Source organism: Trachurus japonicus, chromosome 3 (genome assembly GCF_045865225.1).
Source record: "Trachurus japonicus isolate A0001 chromosome 3, Traja_1.0".
NCBI classification, from domain to species: Eukaryota; Metazoa; Chordata; class Actinopteri; order Carangiformes; family Carangidae; genus Trachurus; species Trachurus japonicus.
In genome coordinates, this window is record NC_140909.1 from 8,258,159 (window position 1) to 8,278,840 (window position 20,682).

Consider the following 20,682-nt stretch of genomic DNA (forward strand, 5'->3'; position numbering starts at 1 on the left):
CATATATTTAATTCAAAAAGTTTCCAACTCATGTTAATAAAAGTAGTTAAGTAATGTCAAATAGTTACATAATCTGGTGGATCAATGACTGATATTGCCGATTCAAATTTCAATCTGACTTAATTTCAACTCATAACTTTTTGTTTAACCTAGCGTACGGCTTCTGCACTAAAAGAATATTACATGTTGATCTTATGAGTAATTTTCTTGATCGTGTCCTTTCACTAGTGTCACCAGCTCTGACTCGTGATCTTTGTCACCAGCAAAGATCCGTGATTCAAGCTGTCTCTCTGTGGCTTCAGGGAAAATCACACTTGATCTAGTAGACGCTAGAATAAGAAACATTTGCATGATGTCAATGTTGTGGGGTGCTACAACTATAAATAGTGCAGATCTCTTAAGCAATTATGAGCCCACATTTGGACCTCAGCACATACACCACTGAAACTTGTCCTCTTTAATAATATAAGACCTTACATAAGGCATTTATATCTCCAACTCTGTGTCTAAGCCACATAAAGAAGTTAATAATTTAGAAATGTTATGTAACTGTTTTGCATATTTTTAAATCCTTCAGTGGCTTATAAAAACATGTTGTAGAAGAAGGCGCAGTGTGTAGAGGAAGGTGCGTCCATCACCTGTGTGTGGGCAGACACACACTTCAGAATTTTAATTAAGTAATTTGTGTAAGATATTCAGATATAATAGAGTTGCATTTGATTACAAGCCTTTCGATTAGCACGATAGGGACTGAAATTTGACATCGCTACGACACATTTTTACTAATTTCATTGAGTGGATACAAATATGATTTTACTGTAGAAGACAAAACCCAGAATCAGGTTTCTGGCATGTTTTGTCTTATTGTTTTGATTGGTCACTTCATAAAAACTTTTTTTTTTTTTTTTGGAGAGCCTTTCTTCATTTTTGTTTTCAGGTTAGCTCGCACCTTGTTCATCTCACCTCATGTTGTGCCTTTATTATGTCAGTAGGTGGCAGGAAACAAGTGAAATACCTCGGGACTGGAATTGGTTTGTGCACATGTGCTGTTTTGGCTGATAAAGCAAATTACTGCTGGAGGTGTGATTATGATGTGTTACATCTACAGTATTTTATAAGTACAGGGAGATTGTACAAGGAAGTGCGCCAAATGTTCATCAGACACTGTAAGGCTGTAACAAGCAATAGTGGCTGCTGCTGGTCTTTCAAAGAGGGGAAGCTCATTTTCAGCCTATACATCGTAAAATGTGTCTATTTATTTATCCCCCACCCTTGACCTAGCCTACAGTATTAGGCCATATAAAATTCCCAAATTCCATTTTAATTTTTGGGAATTCCATTTTTACCCTTTACTCTTATTTTACTACCAAAAAAGAGCATGTTTTTAATGTTAAAATGTACACAAATTAAATGGAAATTACTTTGAATTTATTGAGGAAACAAACAACACTTTTCCTCCATAACTTAAGCACCTTCAAGTACTTCAAGTACCAACAAAATATTAATGCTTATGAGCTTTACATTGTTTCCAGTAAAATACGGTAAGTTATATTAGTTTAAAAGATAATTTCCTTGTTTTTCACATGGCTTTTGGACGATATGTGGTCATTGCATATGTTCCACTTCCACATTTCAGTCAAATTATGTCAAATTCCACGATATGTGTTAAAAATAGATTCCGTTTTAATTGGCCAATTTCACGATTCTGTCCGCGATTCAGTGATCGCGGAAATCATAGGGCCCTACAGTATGAACGAATGAACAAACTAGCAAAACTACTTAAAGCAGAAGTAAGTGATATATTTGTGTTAATATAAGTCTTAAATAGTTGTATCTTCCGACAGCAATCACTTACATAGAGTGTTTGGACCGAAACACGAGTCTGTCAGTCACTCTGCTCTGCTCTGAGCCGAGGAGAAAACATTTATCGTATCCTACAGTTTTTATCCAATGAGGAGAGAGAACGGCATGCAGGGCTGTGTGTGCAGCCAAGGGACGCCGTGAATGTGGCGACGTAGGGACGAGGACTGTTATGGTGCGTTCAAGGAAACTCGTATTTTTCCGACCTGTGAAGTCGTACCAGTTCGATCTGGTACGAGTTCACGGGTCGGAAGTTACGAGTGGCCGTTATAGTGACTTTCACCGGTAAAACAGGTCGGAAAAACACGAGTGGGTTGCCTGGAACGCTACAAAGTCGTAAGTTGTGACTTGAAGCTGTAATTTACGATTTCAAAAGCCTGCCTGGAACGCAGCATTAGCGAAAACGACCGGACCACTTACTTCTGCTTTAAACAACGAAATGTGAGAATTATGTTAAACCAAAATGAGGAAATGCTATAATTTTGTTTTATTTACAGTATATGTTATGTAAAATGGAAATGGGCTACATCAGCAAGCAAATACCAAGAAGTGAACTGCTGCTCGTCTCATCACTTGCAAAATCCACACTGGGACTGAATTCGACAATCCTCCGGTGCCGGTGTTTGTTTTAAAATCACTGTCAATCAAAAAGGGGATTCAGCCTTTAGACAGATCCTCCAAGCGTCCAGGCCCCGCCCACTGCCCCATTCGTTCACAGAGACGCTGATAAAATCACAGCATTTATCCAGTTACTGTCGAGTTTCGATGCAGTAAAAAAAACTCTTCTATGGCGCCCAATTAAAGTCCATGGATGCTGAGCTCCAACAGACGCTACAGAAATGTATGATAAGAAAATCTGCGATAAATAGCTGATTCTGAACGAGTTGAAGATGTTCTGACGCATTTTTAGTCAATGAAATGCAAACAAATCAGCTGATATCGCCATATATTGCAATCGCCTCTGGTGGGGAGGGAGTTGCCCTTTAGAGGACGGGAGTCTTCAAGAGATCCTTGAAGACAGAGGGGGACGCCCCTGCGCTGATAGAAATCAGTAGCTTGTTCCTCCATCGGACAACCACAGATGAGACGAGTCTGGACTGAGATTACCTTGTGTGCGGGGAGAGCAGAGCCAAGATGGATGGATGGATGGATAATTAGTGGTAGTTTGTGTGATGGGCAGCGAGCGGCCATTGTGCTTTATCTTATAAAAATCAACAAGTCTTCTACTCCAGATGGAGGTTCATGTGTTGAGAGAAGTGACTCAATCCATGTGCACAGGTTTGATTGAAAGATTGGGTGAGACATCAGATTTAATGACGTATTTAAAAGGGCATCGGATACATTCAAGAGCAGAGACTCTTTATTTTCACAGGATGAGGAGCATCAGATCATCTCAGCGAGCCAGATCCAACAAATGTTCATTAAAAAAAAACATTGACACAGTGTTTTCCTACTGAAGCTGTTTGTGCCATTGATAAGAAAATGAGTAAGAAATTTATATTTTGCCATAATACAAATGCTGATTGGTTAAAATGGCGACTAGAGAGCAGAGCAGTTATGCTGTTGTCATGGGTTTTATACTTGTTTATTGTGTTTTTGTGACTCTGTGCTGACGACAGAGCAGCAGGGAGGTTGTTTTCAGGTCGTCCACCTGTCTATCTCAGTGACGCTTAGACAGAGCTGATTTATATTTGGCTCAAACATTCACTTAGACTCAAGGATGAACTGAATAGATTTTTGGGGGTCAAAGGTCGACGGTAGTTTTGGCCTTGTGAACTCAATATCTCCAGAGCCTTTCGAGGGAATCCCTTCAAATTTTGCACAAGTGTCCGCCCCATACTAAAGGGCAAACCGATTAGACTTTGGTGGTCAAAGGTGGAAGGTCAAGGTCACAGTGAGTGCAGGAAACACTTTTTATCCATCACTCAAGGCGTCAAACACCAAATTATAATGAAATGTCTCACACAAATAATGAATATTTGTTATTATTCTGGATAAACAGGGATATATATAATGTGAATTTGGTGAATGACGAATAGATGTTTTTGATCCTGTCATGATGTTGTGGTATTAAGACATAGCGTACTCTGCAAACATTTCCATTCCCTTCGTTAATGTTGCCGCTCTCCTCCAAACGGTTAACCCAGTCCATCATAAATAACGTCCATAGGGCATAAACAGAACTGCAACTTAGATAAACGTGAAGACTTGAAGGTAATATACTGTATATGCCATCATTTACTGTTGGCTAGAGGATGAGTTATCTTTTCGACACACACATTTACTATGCGGTCACACCAAACGCGATGGAGGCGTTGATCACATTTGTCCATTGCGTCATTGCTTCAATCGTGCGATGATGCAACCCACTTCCCGCTATTTTCTTCACCTCCTGCTATTTTTTTTCTCTCGTCAACCATGGCTGAGTTAACAACCTGCACTTTACCTGTTGTGGACGTCCGATTTGGATCGGAAACCCAAACGCCGTTGGTCTGTGTTAATGTTTTTTATTGCGATCGCGGTAAAAGTACGTCGTTGTGTCATAGAGCTCCGTGAAAGCGCACACAGCCACAATAATCTTCTTCTCCATGTTTTTGAAATGTGCGTCTGCCATCATTACGTCGGTGACATGGTTGGATATCAACGCTGATTGGATGTCGCGGCACAGCGTCACACGATGTCGCTTGAAAAGTTTAACATTTTTCAACTTAAAGGACAATTCCAGGCGAATTCAACTCAGGTGTATTTTCCTATCATTTTAGGTCTAAAAGAATGAATCTGAAGATTTTCAGTTTAATGTCTCCTGTTTTGCGGTAGTTGCGTCTGTCCCCGCATCGCCACGGCAGCAATGAATGGGAGTGGATGTAAGTTCCGCTGTTTAGGCTGTTTACATCCCTCAAAGCCGCAATTTTTTTCCACAGACAGCGTCAGATGGCTACTCAAACATGCACCGAGAAGTTTATTTACTTCAAGCAAGCCGACATGTTTGTAAAACTAGATCTAATTCAAAGTCTCCCGGAGTCTCGCGCGAGCCCGAAGTTGCAGTGCTGGTGTGTTCAGGCGCAGTGGGAGCTACCGCTTGTGTCATAAACACAGGAATATCAACTCTTTACTTGCTTCAAGTCTACATTTTTTTCCACAGACAGCGTCAGGTGGCGACTCAAAGATGCGCAGAGAATTTTTTTTTACTTGAAGCAAGTCAAGAGTTGATATTCCTGTGTTTATGACACAAACGGTAGCTTTTCCCACTGCTCCTGAACACACCGCGCACGGCACCTGGGGCTCGCGCGAGACTCCGGGAGACTTTGAATTAGATCTAGTTTTACAAACATGCCGGCTTGCTTGAAGTAAATAAACTTCTGGGTGCATGTTTGAGTCGCCATCTGACGCTGTCTGTGAAAAAAAATTGCGGCTTTGAGGGCTGGAAACAGTCTAAACAGCGGAACTTACATCCACTCCCATTCATTGCTGCCGTGGCGATGCACGGACAGACACAACTACCGCAAAACAGGAGCGATTAAACTGAAAATCTTCAGATTCATTCTTTTAGACCTAAAATGATAGGAAAATACACCCCCGAGTTGAATTCGCCTGGAATTGTCCTTTAAAGTGTCACGCGACGAGGCGATGGACTCTTTATTGTGTCGCACTGACATTGATTTTGAATAGAAGCTTGTGGCGTTCATCGCCTCCATCGCGTTTGGTGTGAACGCACAGTTAGACCTTCAAATATTTTTCTCCGACAGTGAGGGTGTGGTCAACTTGCGCTGCAAAGCTTTTGCAGTGCGTCCATTATGTAAATCAAGAGTTGTTTGATATTTAGACATGAAATTCAGATGTGTTTTTTTTTTCCAGTTTTGTTTGAGAATTCATAACTTCACTAGAAGCAGATTTTTATATCAAGGTCCCAAACCAAAGGCTGCTGAAAGACCTTTTGCTTCTAATGTATAGATGCTAACTCCTGTTGCTTTCTTCTACCATCATCTTTGTTCACACAATGTTAAAAGGTCACATGAAAAATGCATGAATGCGGCTGGAGGTTCTCACCGCTCGTGCATGAGGAAGTGACCAAGCACGCAGCTGTGTCAGAGGCGAGGAAGGATCTCAATAGGCTCGCAAAGGCGTTTAGTTGGATTCCAAAGAAAATACGTTGATTGTTTGAAGGGTGACTCAAGAAGACATTGTTGGTTTTCACTGAGCTCAATATCTGATCTCCCCTTGAACAGTTCAGCTTAAAACTGCCTTGACTTGTCAGATGGTGAGTGTGGGTGTTGCTTCTCTACAGTGTATGTACGTATGGAAAATAGTCTGTACTCTATAGGCATTGAAAAGCAGACTTAACTTATCATTCCCATGCAGCAGCAGCAGCAGCAGCAGCAGCAGCAGCAGCAGCAGCAGCAGCAGCAGCAGCTATGACCTAAAGATTAGAGAACGTGAAAGAGCACTGCTTCCTGCTTCCTGCTTCCTGCCTCCTTGTTTCCTTTGTCTCGTAGCAGAGAGTAAGGTGCCCTTGAGCACAGCACCTAATGCACGAAAACTGCTGTAGAGGAAACCAGACTGTGTCACTGTGCGGCTGTGCTCAGGTGTGGATGTGTTTGCCAGCTCCCACTCATTTTCTATGGGGAGCGAGTAGCGACACATCCTTCTCTAAGTCCTTTCTTAAATTTAATGAGATGCGACAATGCGTGTCCTACAGGACAGGGATGACATGACGACCAACGTCAGACATGCTCATCATTGTTTGTGACCTAAAGAAGTGCACATTGATAAAGAGTTACACACTGAAATTTAAAAACACACACAAAAAAACATACGGACGAAAATGAATCAATATGACTTAAAATGATTACCAAAAACAATGTTATGCTTATAAATAAATTTAAAAAAATAGAAACACATGGTGCTTTGGATGTACTAACATTTCTTAGGACAAATTGAATGCATAGAAAACAAAAGAGATTTTTTTTTTAAATCTGAACTTTCAAAATTATTAAATAAATAAATATATTAAATAATAATATAAAATAGTAACTTTATTTGATCAGAAAAATAATCCTAATCCTGTATTGTAACATTATGTTTATGCATATATCATAGTTTATTGTGTTATCTTCATCTTTACAAAAAAGATATTGGTGTAGCTCAGGAAGTCGCGCTTGGTCCACATCAAGTCTTTCTTTGTGTTAACGATTTGCTAACTTAATGTAAAGTTGTTGTTTTTTTGGTCCTCTTTATGCCGATGACACAGAGATCTACTTGTTTGACTCTTAAAGTCACAGTTATTTAATTTTTTTCTTTAATACACAAACTCAAGCAAACTGGCAAGCTGTGATTAAGTGTTTAAATTCCTGAAACCACTAAACAATATAACTCCCATCTGTTTGATGTTGATCAATGAGTAGTTCTTTACGTAGCCACAGCCACCACACTGGGACATTTATCATCTTTAAATGTGTTAAATATGGGCAAAATTCAATACAATATTATAAATACCTCCTGTTCTCTACAATATCTATAAAGGCATTTTGTCAAATTCTTAAAGGTCAACATGCCTTTTTGTGGTGACAACTAAAATCTATAATATCTTTAGAATATAATTTAGAATATACTTTTAATAAGTAATTTATTTGTAATACTTTTTTTTAACCCTTTCATCCGTGCACTTCTATTCGAGCAGTTTCCTCTGTTTTCTGTATATTATCACATTATTGTGCGTTTTCATTCCTCCTTTGTCTTCTTTAATATTGCTTTGCTGTTAGCGAGCCACCAGTTTATTGTATTAAGATGTAACTTATTCAAATGATTAACTAAGAGAGCAGTGATGAAGGCATCCAGTTTGCACCCACACAGTGATATATTCTTTCTGTATTCTCTTTTTTTTTATTAGTTTCAAATCTCATTCTTCCCACCTCCTGACGGTATTATTGTCAATGAACTGAGTGACAATGAAGTTTTACTGTTCTTTTGAAAACGCTGGGTATCAGCGAAGCAATCAAGCATTTCTTTTTCCACTTCCACCAATACAAAGCCAGTGTTTTGACAGCAGTCTTTGCCATATGCACTGATATTCAAAATGTCTAATTGTGCTTCTCCCATTATAAATCTTTCCTCCAGTGGCCGTGTGAAGCCGCTGCTCGGTCGGTTCAGCGAGCTGGAGGCCCTGCTGTCTAACATGAACGTTCATCCAGGCGGCATTGATGCTGTCCTGTTGGACGCCGGCTGCTCCTCCATGCAGATGGATCAGGCGGAGAGAGGCTTCTGCATCAGCAAAGACGGACCGCTGGACATGAGGATGGACGGAGAGAGGTAAGACACACAGGCCCGGTTTATACGTGCGCGGTTATTTTTAAAAACGGAGACATTAACCATCGTTTGCACCCTTCGTTTAGACGCAAGCCGAGCATTCGCATCTGAAAACAATTCTTTCTAAAAACTCCGGCCAGAGTGGAGATTTTGGAAAACTCAGTTTGCACCTTTGCATGTAAACAGAGAAAAACTGAGTTTTCGGTCGCCGACATCAGACCCTGACGTCTAACCATAACCAAAGACAGTTTAGAGTAGTGAAGTATCTTTGCCGTGTACCGTAACCATTTTATATAACTTACTAAGATAAAATAAAATTTAATGCAGACTGATCGGTTCATTGAACAGGGTTCTTACGGATCCTTAAAAAGTCTTAAAAGGCATTGAATTCATTAATCTAAAAACAAGGCCTTAATTGGCATTAAAATGTCTTAAATCAATTTTTCAAACGTCTTAAAAAGGTTAACACTTGGTAAGTGGGATTTTATGATTATAATTAGTCTCAAATCTCAAAATAATTGGTAACATTCTGACATAGAGAAGTTAGTGGCGGCCGTCAACGCTAAATTTCTTACCGCCACCAGCTCCCGAGTCAGTTTTTTTTTTCCCCCAATCATTCATGTAGCAGTCACTTTACCTTGGACCACATAGGAAAGTGGGTAAAATTGTCCCTAACCCTATGTAATAGATGTGGTGACGTTTTTGTTTTGTTTTCGCATTTGTGTTTATTGTGAAGTTGGTCTTACATTTAATTTCAAGTGGCATTAAAAAACGTCTTAAAAAGTCTTAAATTTAAGTTGGCTTAAGCTGTAGGAACCCTGTTGTAAAACATTTATTTATTTATCCCCGAGGCAACGCTCTTCTGTCCAATACGAACATGAAGCTTCACTTTTCATTCAAAATTCAACTAATGCTACTGCCACACTTGTTAGATTTCATCAATGAGACCAACATTTATCTCCTAAAACTAATTTAACAAGCCGGTGATAAACCTCTAAAAACCTGTGGGTAAATGCTCTTGACGGCATCCTGTATATACACGGGTTAGTGTAAACCAAAACTTTTCTGAAAACGGACTGGTGTACTGTACACACAGTTATTTTTGTAAACGCAGAGGGTGAAATGTCCGTTTATGAAAATAGCCGGACACGTGTAAACGTAGTCACAGGCTGATGAATCGATCTGATTTTCCAGAACACATGAGTTCAGTTTCCTCATAAATAATTTGGAAGAGGTCGGTCACCGATGCCTTGAAATTGCTCCGGTACTCACTGGAGCAGTAATGTCAAAGTGCAGCTATTAAAAATGGAGAGTAGCCTCAGCGGGGCTGCCAGAAACACTACAGGCCTCGTAGGCTTTATATACATTTTTCTCTTTGCTTTTGCTTTTTTATTTCGCTGTGCAGCATCTGGTGACATCTAACACAGAGGCTGCAGGTTGCTACCAAATCTCAGCAAAGGGAAACCAACTAAGATACCCCCCCCCCCCCCCACTCCCTCCACCCTCTTTACAAGCTACTGCACAAGATGCATTTCTCTTTTCATTCCCTCACAATCAGTCTATTCATAACTGTCAGCCGTAAAGGTTTTTCAAGCTGTATCTCAGAGTTGTCAGGATTCGCCGCTGTCAGCAAGGACATGACGTCAAGCGGCTTAATTGGGCTTCTCCTTTGTGCGTAGGTACCTCGACATGCCCTGCGCTGCTGACGTTGTGAATACCTTAGATCAACAGGCTCTCGCATCCATCCTCGCCGCGTACGGGGAGGAGAGACACGCCAGGAAAATAGCTTCAGCCATTGTGGAGGCACGCCGTGTCAACCCCATCACCCGGACGCAGCAGCTGGCCAGCGTGGTGGCAGGTAGCTACACACACTACCCTGATTAATTCCCCGCAGCATTCAGGAGGCTGTGAGGGGAAAATAAAACACGAGTGGACTTATTAAGGCTCTTTCTCTCCCTCTCTTTCTCTTTCTCTTTCTCTCTATCTCTCTTTCCCCCCCACATGTGACGTGTTTGTCTCAGAAAATTACGTGGACCGTGATCTCAGTCATCATCATCCTCTTCTCTTCTGTGCCTCTTGTTTTGGGAGCTTTGTCTTTCACATCTTCCTCTCTCCGAGATAAAGATGAGACACAGACAGAGTGGTGCTAATGCCTTGAACACAAACACAATAGCCCGTCTCTCCCTCTTTGTCTCTCTTTCTCTCTCCTTCCTCATTACGGTTTGGATTTCTTTCTTTCTTTCTTTCTTTCTTTCTTTCTTTCTTTCTTTCTTTCTTTCTTTCTCCCCCCCGTCTCAGCCCTCCCCTCCGTCTCTCTGCTCTCAAATATGCACACACACCTGACACAAATGAAAACACCCACATGCGCTCATACACGACGCGCTCGTGCATAAAGGCGGGATTACATTGTTTGTCTTCAGTGATTGTTTTTTTGTTTTGTTTTGTTTTGTTTTGTTTTTTTTTTAGCCTTGTGCCTCCAGATTTGAGCTTCTGAACGAGTGAGATGTCATTTTAATAGTTATTGCACAGAGCAGTATGTGCGTCAGTGTCACCATGGGAGAACAGGTGTGAGTAAGAGCAGCTGTTTGATCCTTTTTGAAGCGCAAAGCAAGTCACCACCGATGTTTATTCGGAGCCACCCAAGAGGTCTTGATTTAAGAAAGTTCCAGGTGTGGCTCTGTGACCAATTGTGAAAGTGATGCTGACAGGAAAAATAGAGTCACAGGGAAAAAATCATGATCCCATGGGGGAAAAAGAGGCTTTATTTGGAGTTATATTATTACTCAATGCACAGCAAATATTGTGTGTATATATTTTATTTATACAACAACTATACAAAGATTTATCTACATAGATGAGAGCTGTTTTGTTTCGTGCATGAATTCCAAATCTTCCTCCGTCTCGTCTTCCAACAACTTCTATTGTCATGTTCTTGTGTCTTCAGCGGGGATTTATGTAAACTTGGCAGAGTTTTCTTCCACTGTTTATCCGGTATACAAGCCCAGTATCCCGAGAATTTCTGTTGATATTGGATCATTCTCTAGGATGCAATTTGCACTCAGCCCCAGTGTTCACTCGCCAACATGGAAAGGCTGTAAAATGTCGGCGTAGTACTGTGGTATTGCTGCTGGGGAAGGTTACACCAGGAAACGCAGCTGCTGCACCTGATGTTGGTGAACTGCTGCAGAGAAGTTTGGACGTGTGCTCTGCTGTTGCAGCTCCGTCTCTCTACAGAGTTTGGATTTTTGACCTTTTTCCCTTCATGATTAATTGATAGTGGCCCCAGCGTTCTCCCAGTCAGAGTACATGTTACCAGTTGGTGTAGTTCAGGGGTTCCCAAACTTCTCAGCCCTCAACCCCCAAAATAACGGTGCCATTGACCGACCACTACCCCTATCCCCGGAGGTGACGTGTGCACAAAGCTCGAAACCGAACAGAGCAGCCTTACAACAAGGAAGCGATTTTACAGCTAGATAAAGAAGATACAAGCAGAATACCTCAGTCAAAGTAATATCCATGTAACTTATGAGTGAACGTTGCTGCTGTCATGTGCAAATCATAAATCGTAGTACTGAGTAAACATTGTGAACATTGTTGCTGTGCAAATTCACATTTTGGGAATTACTATGTGTCAGCGTTAATTTCTCCTAATGAGATGATTAAATTTTAAAGACGGCCACTCTGAGATCATCTTCCCAATAGACTTGATCTGTAGGCATCTAAAAATAAGGGAGGGACATTTATTTTTAATTTTAACTACTACTTCTATATTTTTAAAGGGACAACGAGGAGTTTTGGAAAGCAAAGTGTTTTCACACTACATTTCCCATGAGCCTCCGCGCACACGGTGAAATTCTTGGACCGGCGCAAGACGGACGAAAGGGAAAACATTTGCCAAGAATGTTTTCATTGATCAAGAATGAAAGTCGGAGGTTGGAAGACGATCAGATACTGTCGTAGTTTCGACCATAAATGGCGATTCGGTGGCGTTATTCCCATGACCCGCCGGGCAGCGTCCGCGAAACCGAAACTAGGAAATGCTGGGCGAGTCGACCACTAAATTATAATAATATCAAAATGACGATAAAGACAAAACGAAAATGGACCCGTTAGCAAGTGGGTAATGTAGATTCATCCACATTAATATGAGACTCTTTTATAACCAAATACAAACTCCTCGTTGTCCCTTTAACAATTACAGCTAACATTCAGTATCTATAATCATTTAAATGTTATTTGATTTCTGGAAATCAACTCGCGACCCCCCGGGGGGTTCCCGACCAGCTACTTCACCAAGCTTTTAATGCTACTGTACCTGTTTCATCAGGTCGTACTTGATGTGAATTACACTGTGCAGCTTTGTGTTGTGACAAAACAGATAAATTACTCAGTGTTTAATTTAATGGCTCAAATTGAAAAACACATCATTTCATGAGTTGCACTACAGAAAAACAAAGTTGTGTCCGTTTATTTTTCCCGGCAGCACTGTTTAATTCTGATAAACTCAAGCTTTTTGTTTAGCCAGTAACACTGAGGCATCAAACGCTGTCGTCCTAATAGCCTCTTGTGGAGTGTAGTTGTGTTTGTGCCTTTGTAGATGTGCGCCACGAACATCAAATGTAGCAGTGTAAGATAAGACATGACAGTACAACAAGAGCTTTGTAATGTAAATTCTGTATTTTGTCCTGTTTAATACAATCACAAAGTTGGTGGTTCCTTCTCAACCACCCCATCTCCCCCTCTACGTACACATCTTGATATCGGCTTCTCTCCGTGGATGTGTCTGTAGGACCTTTGAAAGATGAATTAGAGAGAGCACATGGCTTGGTGAGGCTGGCCAGGGCTGGTCCTTGCTGTGCAGGCATTGTATTGATTGCAGAGTGAGTCACACTTTGGGCTGTTTAGTGCAGGAGGAGAGAAATGCCACATCACTCACTTCTCTATTTATTGCAGTTTCTCTTTAGGTCTATATACGTGTCTTAATTATTCTCTCTGTCTTCAGAGCGATGGTAATGAATCAGTTAAGCCTGGACCCCGCGTGTGTAAATATAGGTGTAATATTTCCTCATCTTGTAAGTGCACAGAAGCATTCAACACACTGCATGTTTGTTTTGTTTTTTTTAAACATGCTCAGTCTGTAAATACACAGGGAACGGAAGTGTTCTGCATGTCTGCAGGTATGAACACCTGCCTCTTTGTTGTACATGCATTTTAATGGAGAATCATCCAAATAACTGGAGGAGATATGAAAGGTTTTGCATGAGATTGATCTGCGTGCAAAAAGGGAGATTTAAAACAAAAGGACGGGGAAGAGAATTTAAAAAAATCACCCTTTACAGATAGAAAATAACAAAGAAAAAGTCTTTTTTTGTTGCTTTTTTTAAACTAATGATGTTTTGTGCTCAGTAAGATTTCACTTGAACTTGGCGTTCGGTGAACTGACAGATCATAGGAGGCATTTACCTCGATATTTTATAGCCATATCAACACCATGTTCACCCTCCATCTGCTCTGAGCAGAGCCTCTGATGGACCTGCTGCTGAGTCCTGCTGCAGCTCACTCTCCACTGCTTTATATAGTATATTTTTCCACAGGCTTCGCTTTCCGTGCTCTATCTCTCCTCGTCAGTTCATCTCCTCCTCTTTATTTTCTTTCTACTTCATTTAACGACTCCTCTTGTATTAACAGTATGAACCAGTCGTCTATGTCTGCAAGTCAAAGGCGACTCAGTCTGTGTTTTCATTGAGAGTCGTCTTTTATTCTCCTGTTTCTCTCTCTTGAACATGAGTGGTTGGAGGCTGATGGACGATGATCTTGGTGATTAAACTAAACTAAACTAAACACTGATCCGTTATGTCTTTGCCCATGTCAAGACAATACTTGGCTTGTTTGGCTAGTCAGGCGTTAATATTATTATTAAATGTCAGTTTCACTGCCATAGTTTCATGTTGGTCTAAGTCTCAGCACTGATGGTCACGCACACACTGTGACAAGCAGATTGTCACTGAAGTCATACTTTGTTTATCTCAAGGGAAATTCAAGTATCCAGTAGTGCAGACATACATATTACATAAAATAAAAAAGCAATATAACACAGAGATAAGAAAATATACACTACATACATATGTTATGTATAAAATACTGAAATAGAAGAAATAGAGAAAAAGGAAAGATGATTGAAACAGAAAAAAAACAACAGTGTAGGAGAACAGAAAAGAACATTTAGCTTAGTTTTGGTTCTTAGCTTGTTTTTTTCAAGCTTTCGGCCCAAACATGGAAGTGAAGCAAGCGAGTGTAAGTCATAAAGAGCTGTTCTTATTTTCCTCTATGTACTGTAGCTGATTTTGAGTGAATGCACTGATTAATCAATCTTCATTAGGACAATTTTTAATTTCAACCTGGCCTAAACATGTGATAGCTGTCCTACGATCATCACTCAAGGTCAGCCCAACAAAACTCGACACTCTTGCTTGGTTGCTCTTTTCTCTCTCACTGGGGTAACATTCAAAAAAAAAAAAAAAAGTCAACATTACAAAAACGAACAATGTTTCCTGACTGAGGTATCAAAGCCAGAGGAGTCTGTGGCTTCAGCTTGGAGAGTTTTGTGAAATCTTAAAGCCCCAGTATGTAACTTATTTGGCTTTTTATTAGCAAAAATCAAATATTGCTTTCATAAAGACGTATTTCACGGAAGTCGAATCACACCCGCATACAAATAAAAGCTTTCTGGTACCTTAGAATGAGTTGTTACAAGTCGTTACAAATACATATACAAGGGGGGACGCACCGAACCGAGGCGGCCATGTTGCATCGCCATTTTTTACGTTCAGTGGCAGCGTGACCGTAGGTAACCATGGAAACTCAGCGGAGCTGTGGGCTCGGCCTGTTAAAACTGTCACCACTGTGTAGTGTGAGGAAGGACGGAGGCACTGGTGTTGCATTCAGGTGCAGTCAGGCAGACGGCCGTCGGCAAACCAACCGGATGTCATTTTACTCTACAAGAGAAAGACGGTAAAACTTGGGTCAGGTAAACAATACGACATCACCATGACAACATATTGTCACGCCTGTATTGTTTTGCCTCGTGCTGGTGGACCACTTGTTTACATAGACGCTTGTTTATCCTGTTACATGCAGCGTCTGTTGTCTGTCTGACGTCTGCCCGATTTCACGTGAATGCAACATCAAGAATACGTTCCGATATGCAACCGCACCACTAGATGGGGGGGAATTCCTACATATTATACCTTTAATGTTAAAGTTCATACAGATTGATTAAAAAAAAATAACTCAAATTGGGGTCTGGGGAGGTCACAGGGACACAAAGACAGAAATATATTAGTGTGTTTTTAAACATCCAAAAGGAAAATTGTTGTTGGATTGGGGACAACGGGAGAAAGTCTGATGTGTGTCAGTTTCTGAGTCCATTTTACTTCAAAAAAGTTTGAAAACAAACAATTATTTTTATCATTTCTGCAATAGAAGTGACCACACTCACTCATCCCTCTTGCTCAGTCCTTTTCTGTGTTATTCTTTGTTCTCTGTCATTTCTATGTGAAATTAAAACAACAATAAAAGTGCAGTAATAAAAAAAAAACTTAAAACTTAAATCCAGTTTCAATAACTTCCACTCATTATGTGTTTTCTCTCCAGGATCGCTTCCTGCTGCTGTTGCCTACGCACGTAAGGACCGGCTCCACCGACCCGCTCACGTCGCCACTAAAACTTTCCAAGCTCTGCGCATCGTTGTGAACGACGAGCTGAACGAACTTCACGCCGGCCTGCGAGGCGCGCAGGCCGCGCTCCGACCCGGAGGACGGCTCTGCGTTATCACTTTTCACTCGCTGGAAGACAGACTGGTCAAACGTTTCCTGCGAGGAGACGACTTGTCCAATCTGGATCGTTATCACTTCAGCCCGAGGAGTCAAGGCACCGGGAAGAAGAAGAAAGCGACGGATGAAAAAAGAGAAGGTGGAAATGTTTATTGGCTTCCTCTGCGAAGAAAAGTGATCACCCCAGAAAAGGACGACGTGAAAGAAAATCCTCGAGGACGCTCCTCTAAACTCAGGGCAGCGCTCAGACTTTAATTATGAGAAACCTTTTACAATTAAGACCTAACTGGAGTTCAGCGGAGGGTGTGATGCCGTAAATCTCCCCTGCACTTATCTGCTGTGGATGCTGCTGAGTCTGTTTTTTAATCTTCTCTTCTGCACTTGGGTGCATGAAAAATCAGATTTCTTACAGTCTTAACTGCACCACGCCACAGCAGAGACCCAGCATTTAACCTGCTGGTGGTATACGCTCACTTCACTTATTAGCTCCAGTGAAGACGACTTGACTTGTCTCTGCTGGTGGGAAGCCAGTGAGGGATCGGTTGGTTAAGTGATGAAGGGATGGAGGTAAAAAAAATAAAAAATAAACTTTAAAATGACAGACAACATCCTGTGTCACAAATAAAACATGTTTCTATATCCCCTGCAGTGTCACAGTGGGGATTTCAGAGACTGATGTGCATCAACATCTGGATTTCAGATTTAGTTTATACCGGGAAGTTAAGTGTCTTCATTCGATACAAACACAAACACATTTACTCTTTTAAATTATGAATCAAAACAAGACACAGCATTTATAAGAAGAAGAACATTGTGTTTATGGTTTAATATACTTTTACAACCTTGTTATTTAAAAGTCTAATAGTCCGTCTGAATAACCTGTGACAGCCTCAACTGTGGATATGAAGTTATATGAAAGCTGCTCTGGTGTGTTACATAAAAATATAAATGGACTGAAAACTTATTTTTTTTATACACAGAAATAAAATTTATGAGACTTTCTATGTGTCTCCTTTGTGTTATTTGCCTTTTGTATGATAGAATATATACAGAATATAACGCTGCAGGTTTAAGACATGCTGTTATTCACCGCACTGTGTTTAAAGTGACTCTACTGACGGATCTGAATGGAGAAAATATCTTGTTTTCTCTTTGATTTTCTTTGTGTTATTCTGATATATTTGACTTTCTTGCATCACTAATGGCTGACGGCTCATGAAGTGGTTGTTGCAGCTAAACAGCTCAACAAATAAAACAACAACAACAACAAAAAAACACCTTCCTTCCACTGACGTCTCTATTCCCCCTGAACCGCACTCAAAAAGTGAAACCTCCACTGTACCATGTGATTCAGTAATGCCAGTAAATACTGAATGACGCAGGTGTCAGAAGTGGCGCTGAATGAGCTCGGTGCTTGTTCTTGAGCATTCTCTCACCTCCGACTGTAAGATGAGGTGTTTTGATCTTTACTATTTGACTTTGACTAATTGTAATTGCTCCATCAAGATTATTAACACTTTTTTTTTTCTCAGTGTAGTGCACTCTAAATATACCCTCCTCGTTACCTTGGAAACTAAATGGCGCAAGTAACATTTAACTGTCTAAAATTACATGCTGTTTTAATCTAATATGAAAGGGGGGATGCTATATTATTGTGAGTCGTCCCCTCCCTTTTGACATCAGTGGATGTAAATTTAAATCGACCCCTATTCGTGAAATACATATGTCCTGACATTTGATCTTATTTCTATTTTATTGCCGCAAGATATGATGCGAATAAGGTCTGGAGGCAAATGAATAAAACGTTACTCACGACATCAGTACGTGCGTGTGGCAGTGTTAATATAAATATAAAATCTGAAAGGGGAAAAAAAAAAAAAAACATCAGAGAGATGTCCACTTTTGTGAACATTTTCTTTAGTCAACAGGGTTTTACTGACAGATTCAACCCTGACATTTTTTAAGTGGTCTGTTTGCACCTGTGATGTCGTCACGTTGACGTGTGTATGTTTGAAATCTATCTATCTGTCTGTCTGTCTATCTATCTATCTATCTATCTATCTATCTATCTATCTATCTATCTATCTATCTATCTATCTATCTATCTATCTATCTATCTATCTATCTATCTATCTATCTATCTATCTATCTATCTATCTATCTATCTATCTATCTATCTATCTATCTATCTATCTATCTAGTACAGTACATCTATCTGTCTGTCTATCTGTCTGTCTGTCTATCTCTACAGTGCATCTATCCATCTATACAGTACATCTATCTATACATTTATCTATCTATCTATCTATCTATCTATCTATCTATCTATCTATCTATCTATCTATCTATCTATCTATCTATCTATCTATCTATCTATCTATCTATCTATCTATCATTCTATCTATCTATCTATCTATCTATCTATCTATCTATCTATCTATCTATCTATCTATCTATCTATCTATCTCTATCTATCTATCTATCTATCTATCTATCTATCTATCTATCTATCTATCTATCTATCTATCTATCTATCTATCTATCTACTGTATCTATCTATCTATATATATCTATCTATCTATCTATCTATCTATCTATCTATCTATCTTTCTATCTATCTATCTATCTATCTATCTATCTATCTATCTATCTATCTATCTATCTATCTATCTATCTATCTATCTATCTATCTATCCATCCATCCATCCATCCATCCATCCATCCATCCATCCATCCATCCATCCATCCATCCATCCATCCATCCATCCATCCATCCATCCATCCATCCATCCATCCATCCATCCATCCATCCATCCATCCATCCATCCATCCATCCATCAAACATGGATGTTGTGTTTATTGGGTTAGGTATGAAATAATGTTTGCCTGTCTCTTCTCATTCTCATTGAGAAAAAGTTACTTATTTAAATGTTTTGGAGAGAATAAATACATTTCCGGGCCGCTGTGTTTCCGGTGTGTATCCTGTGTCGGAGTCGGTTATGGGAGTAGATGTAGCAGAAAATGTAGTTTTTAAAGTCGTCCTCCTCCTTTTATTTATTCTGTGTCTCAGAGTATAAAAACTTATGTTTGTTGCTCGGTGCAGGAGAAGATGATAAGACAGGAACATCAGTGATTATGAATTATTATCTATGACTGCAAATTCTCAATCGCCATGGAAACAGTAACCTCAGATAACAGTAAATATACTGTAAGACAGTGCTATTATTGTAGACTCGGATCAATCCATAAATTGACGGCCAGATACGTAACTAATAGCTGCTGCTGTTGAATCATGTATGTGAACCTGCAGGCGAACGCACACAGAGGATCCAGCTTCTATCGGTTTGTATCAACAAAAGACGCAACAACAATGGGCCCTTGGATTATTTGTCTTAAAGAGAGCAGCATTACACATGGAAGAGGAGGAAGTATGATGTTGCCTTAATTAAAGAACCATCTCATTTTACATTTTCATACATTATATTATATTATGAGATCATTAACAAACTGCATCATATTTTGTTGGGTACTTAAATCCATAATAATCATATTTTAAGTATACGTAAGCTCTATACACTTACATTTCCCACTTGTGTGACAAAGCCACAGCCACCGGCTTGGCACAATTTCCTTAATTTTAATTATCTGTTTGAATGAAACTTGCGTCATAACTAAATCTGTATAGTCACACGATCACTTATGAGCCAACTAATATAAATGAAAATTCAATCTTCACTTGCGTCATAAATGAGCTGGCGTAAAACACTGCAGACTCATTAAAAGCCATGATTGTAACAGCACATCAGTGATACTGTCTCATCATACTGTAGGAGCTGTCAGGCCACATGGTGAATCTGCTTTTACCTTATTTGTTTTTATCTCATCTTGTTTTATCTTGTATATGTATGTATAAAGTTCTTGACTCCTCCCTCCGTCCCATGCTCTTAATGTTTTCTTGTTTTGTGAACAAATGTGCACTTGGAAGCTACACACATGAATTGCCCATGAGCTGAACTGTACTGAACTCAGCTGAACATGGATGAAACACAACAAACATTGTTCTTTTACTCCATGAGAAACTGAAGCATTGACGTGTCCTCACCCAGTGGAGTGAAGGTCTTGTGGGTAACGTAGGTCGTCCGCTGCACAATACAAACAACAACAACAACACAAACACAAGTCCAATATGAAGACATACCAATGAAAATAGATGGAAGACGTTGAATCTTACTGGAATTTGGTGTTTTCAGACTCTGTTAGCGGATCAAAGTGGAGCGGAAACAGTCAGCTGAACCACCAGCAGAGAAAATACAAACAAATGATTTCTCAACTTCATTTTTTTTATACTTTCAGTCTTTCTATTTTTTGTTCTGTAATGGAAACTATTTAATTAGTAAAGGATTAAAGTCGACCTTTGTTATCTATGAAAAAGAATCCATGGAGTGACTGTTTCATTTCCTGTTTCCTGTTTTTATTTTGACGTGAACTTCCCTGTGTGTCTCGTGTCTCGTGATCACTTTACTTCTTGTCTATGTCACGTTTCCCTCCTTTTCCCCTCCTAATGTGTAACACCTGTGTTTAATTACCCAATGTTTAATTACCCTCTCCTCCCCTGGGTATTTAAGTCTCTGTCAGTTTGGTTTTGTTTTTCTCTTGTTTGTGCAGTAGCTTCTGGGTTTCTTTGTTC

General features: G+C 39.9%; 1 protein-coding gene across 3 annotated transcripts in view; it reads left to right on the top strand.

Annotated features, from left to right (window-relative positions):
- Window positions 1-16,851, top strand: part of mettl15 (methyltransferase 15, mitochondrial 12S rRNA N4-cytidine) — a 45,148-nt gene extending 28,297 nt beyond the window's left edge. For all 3 annotated transcript variants that reach the window (XM_085759090.1, XM_085759107.1, XM_085759098.1), the window contains exons 4-6: window positions 7,975-8,166; window positions 9,843-10,021; window positions 15,817-16,851. In XM_085759090.1, coding sequence (XP_085615216.1) covers window positions 7,975-8,166; window positions 9,843-10,021; window positions 15,817-16,250 — 805 coding nt within the window. In that variant the 3' untranslated portion in view covers window positions 16,251-16,851. The remainder of the gene's footprint in view (window positions 1-7,974; window positions 8,167-9,842; window positions 10,022-15,816) is intronic.
- The last annotated feature ends 3,831 nt before the right edge of the window (window positions 16,852-20,682 follow it).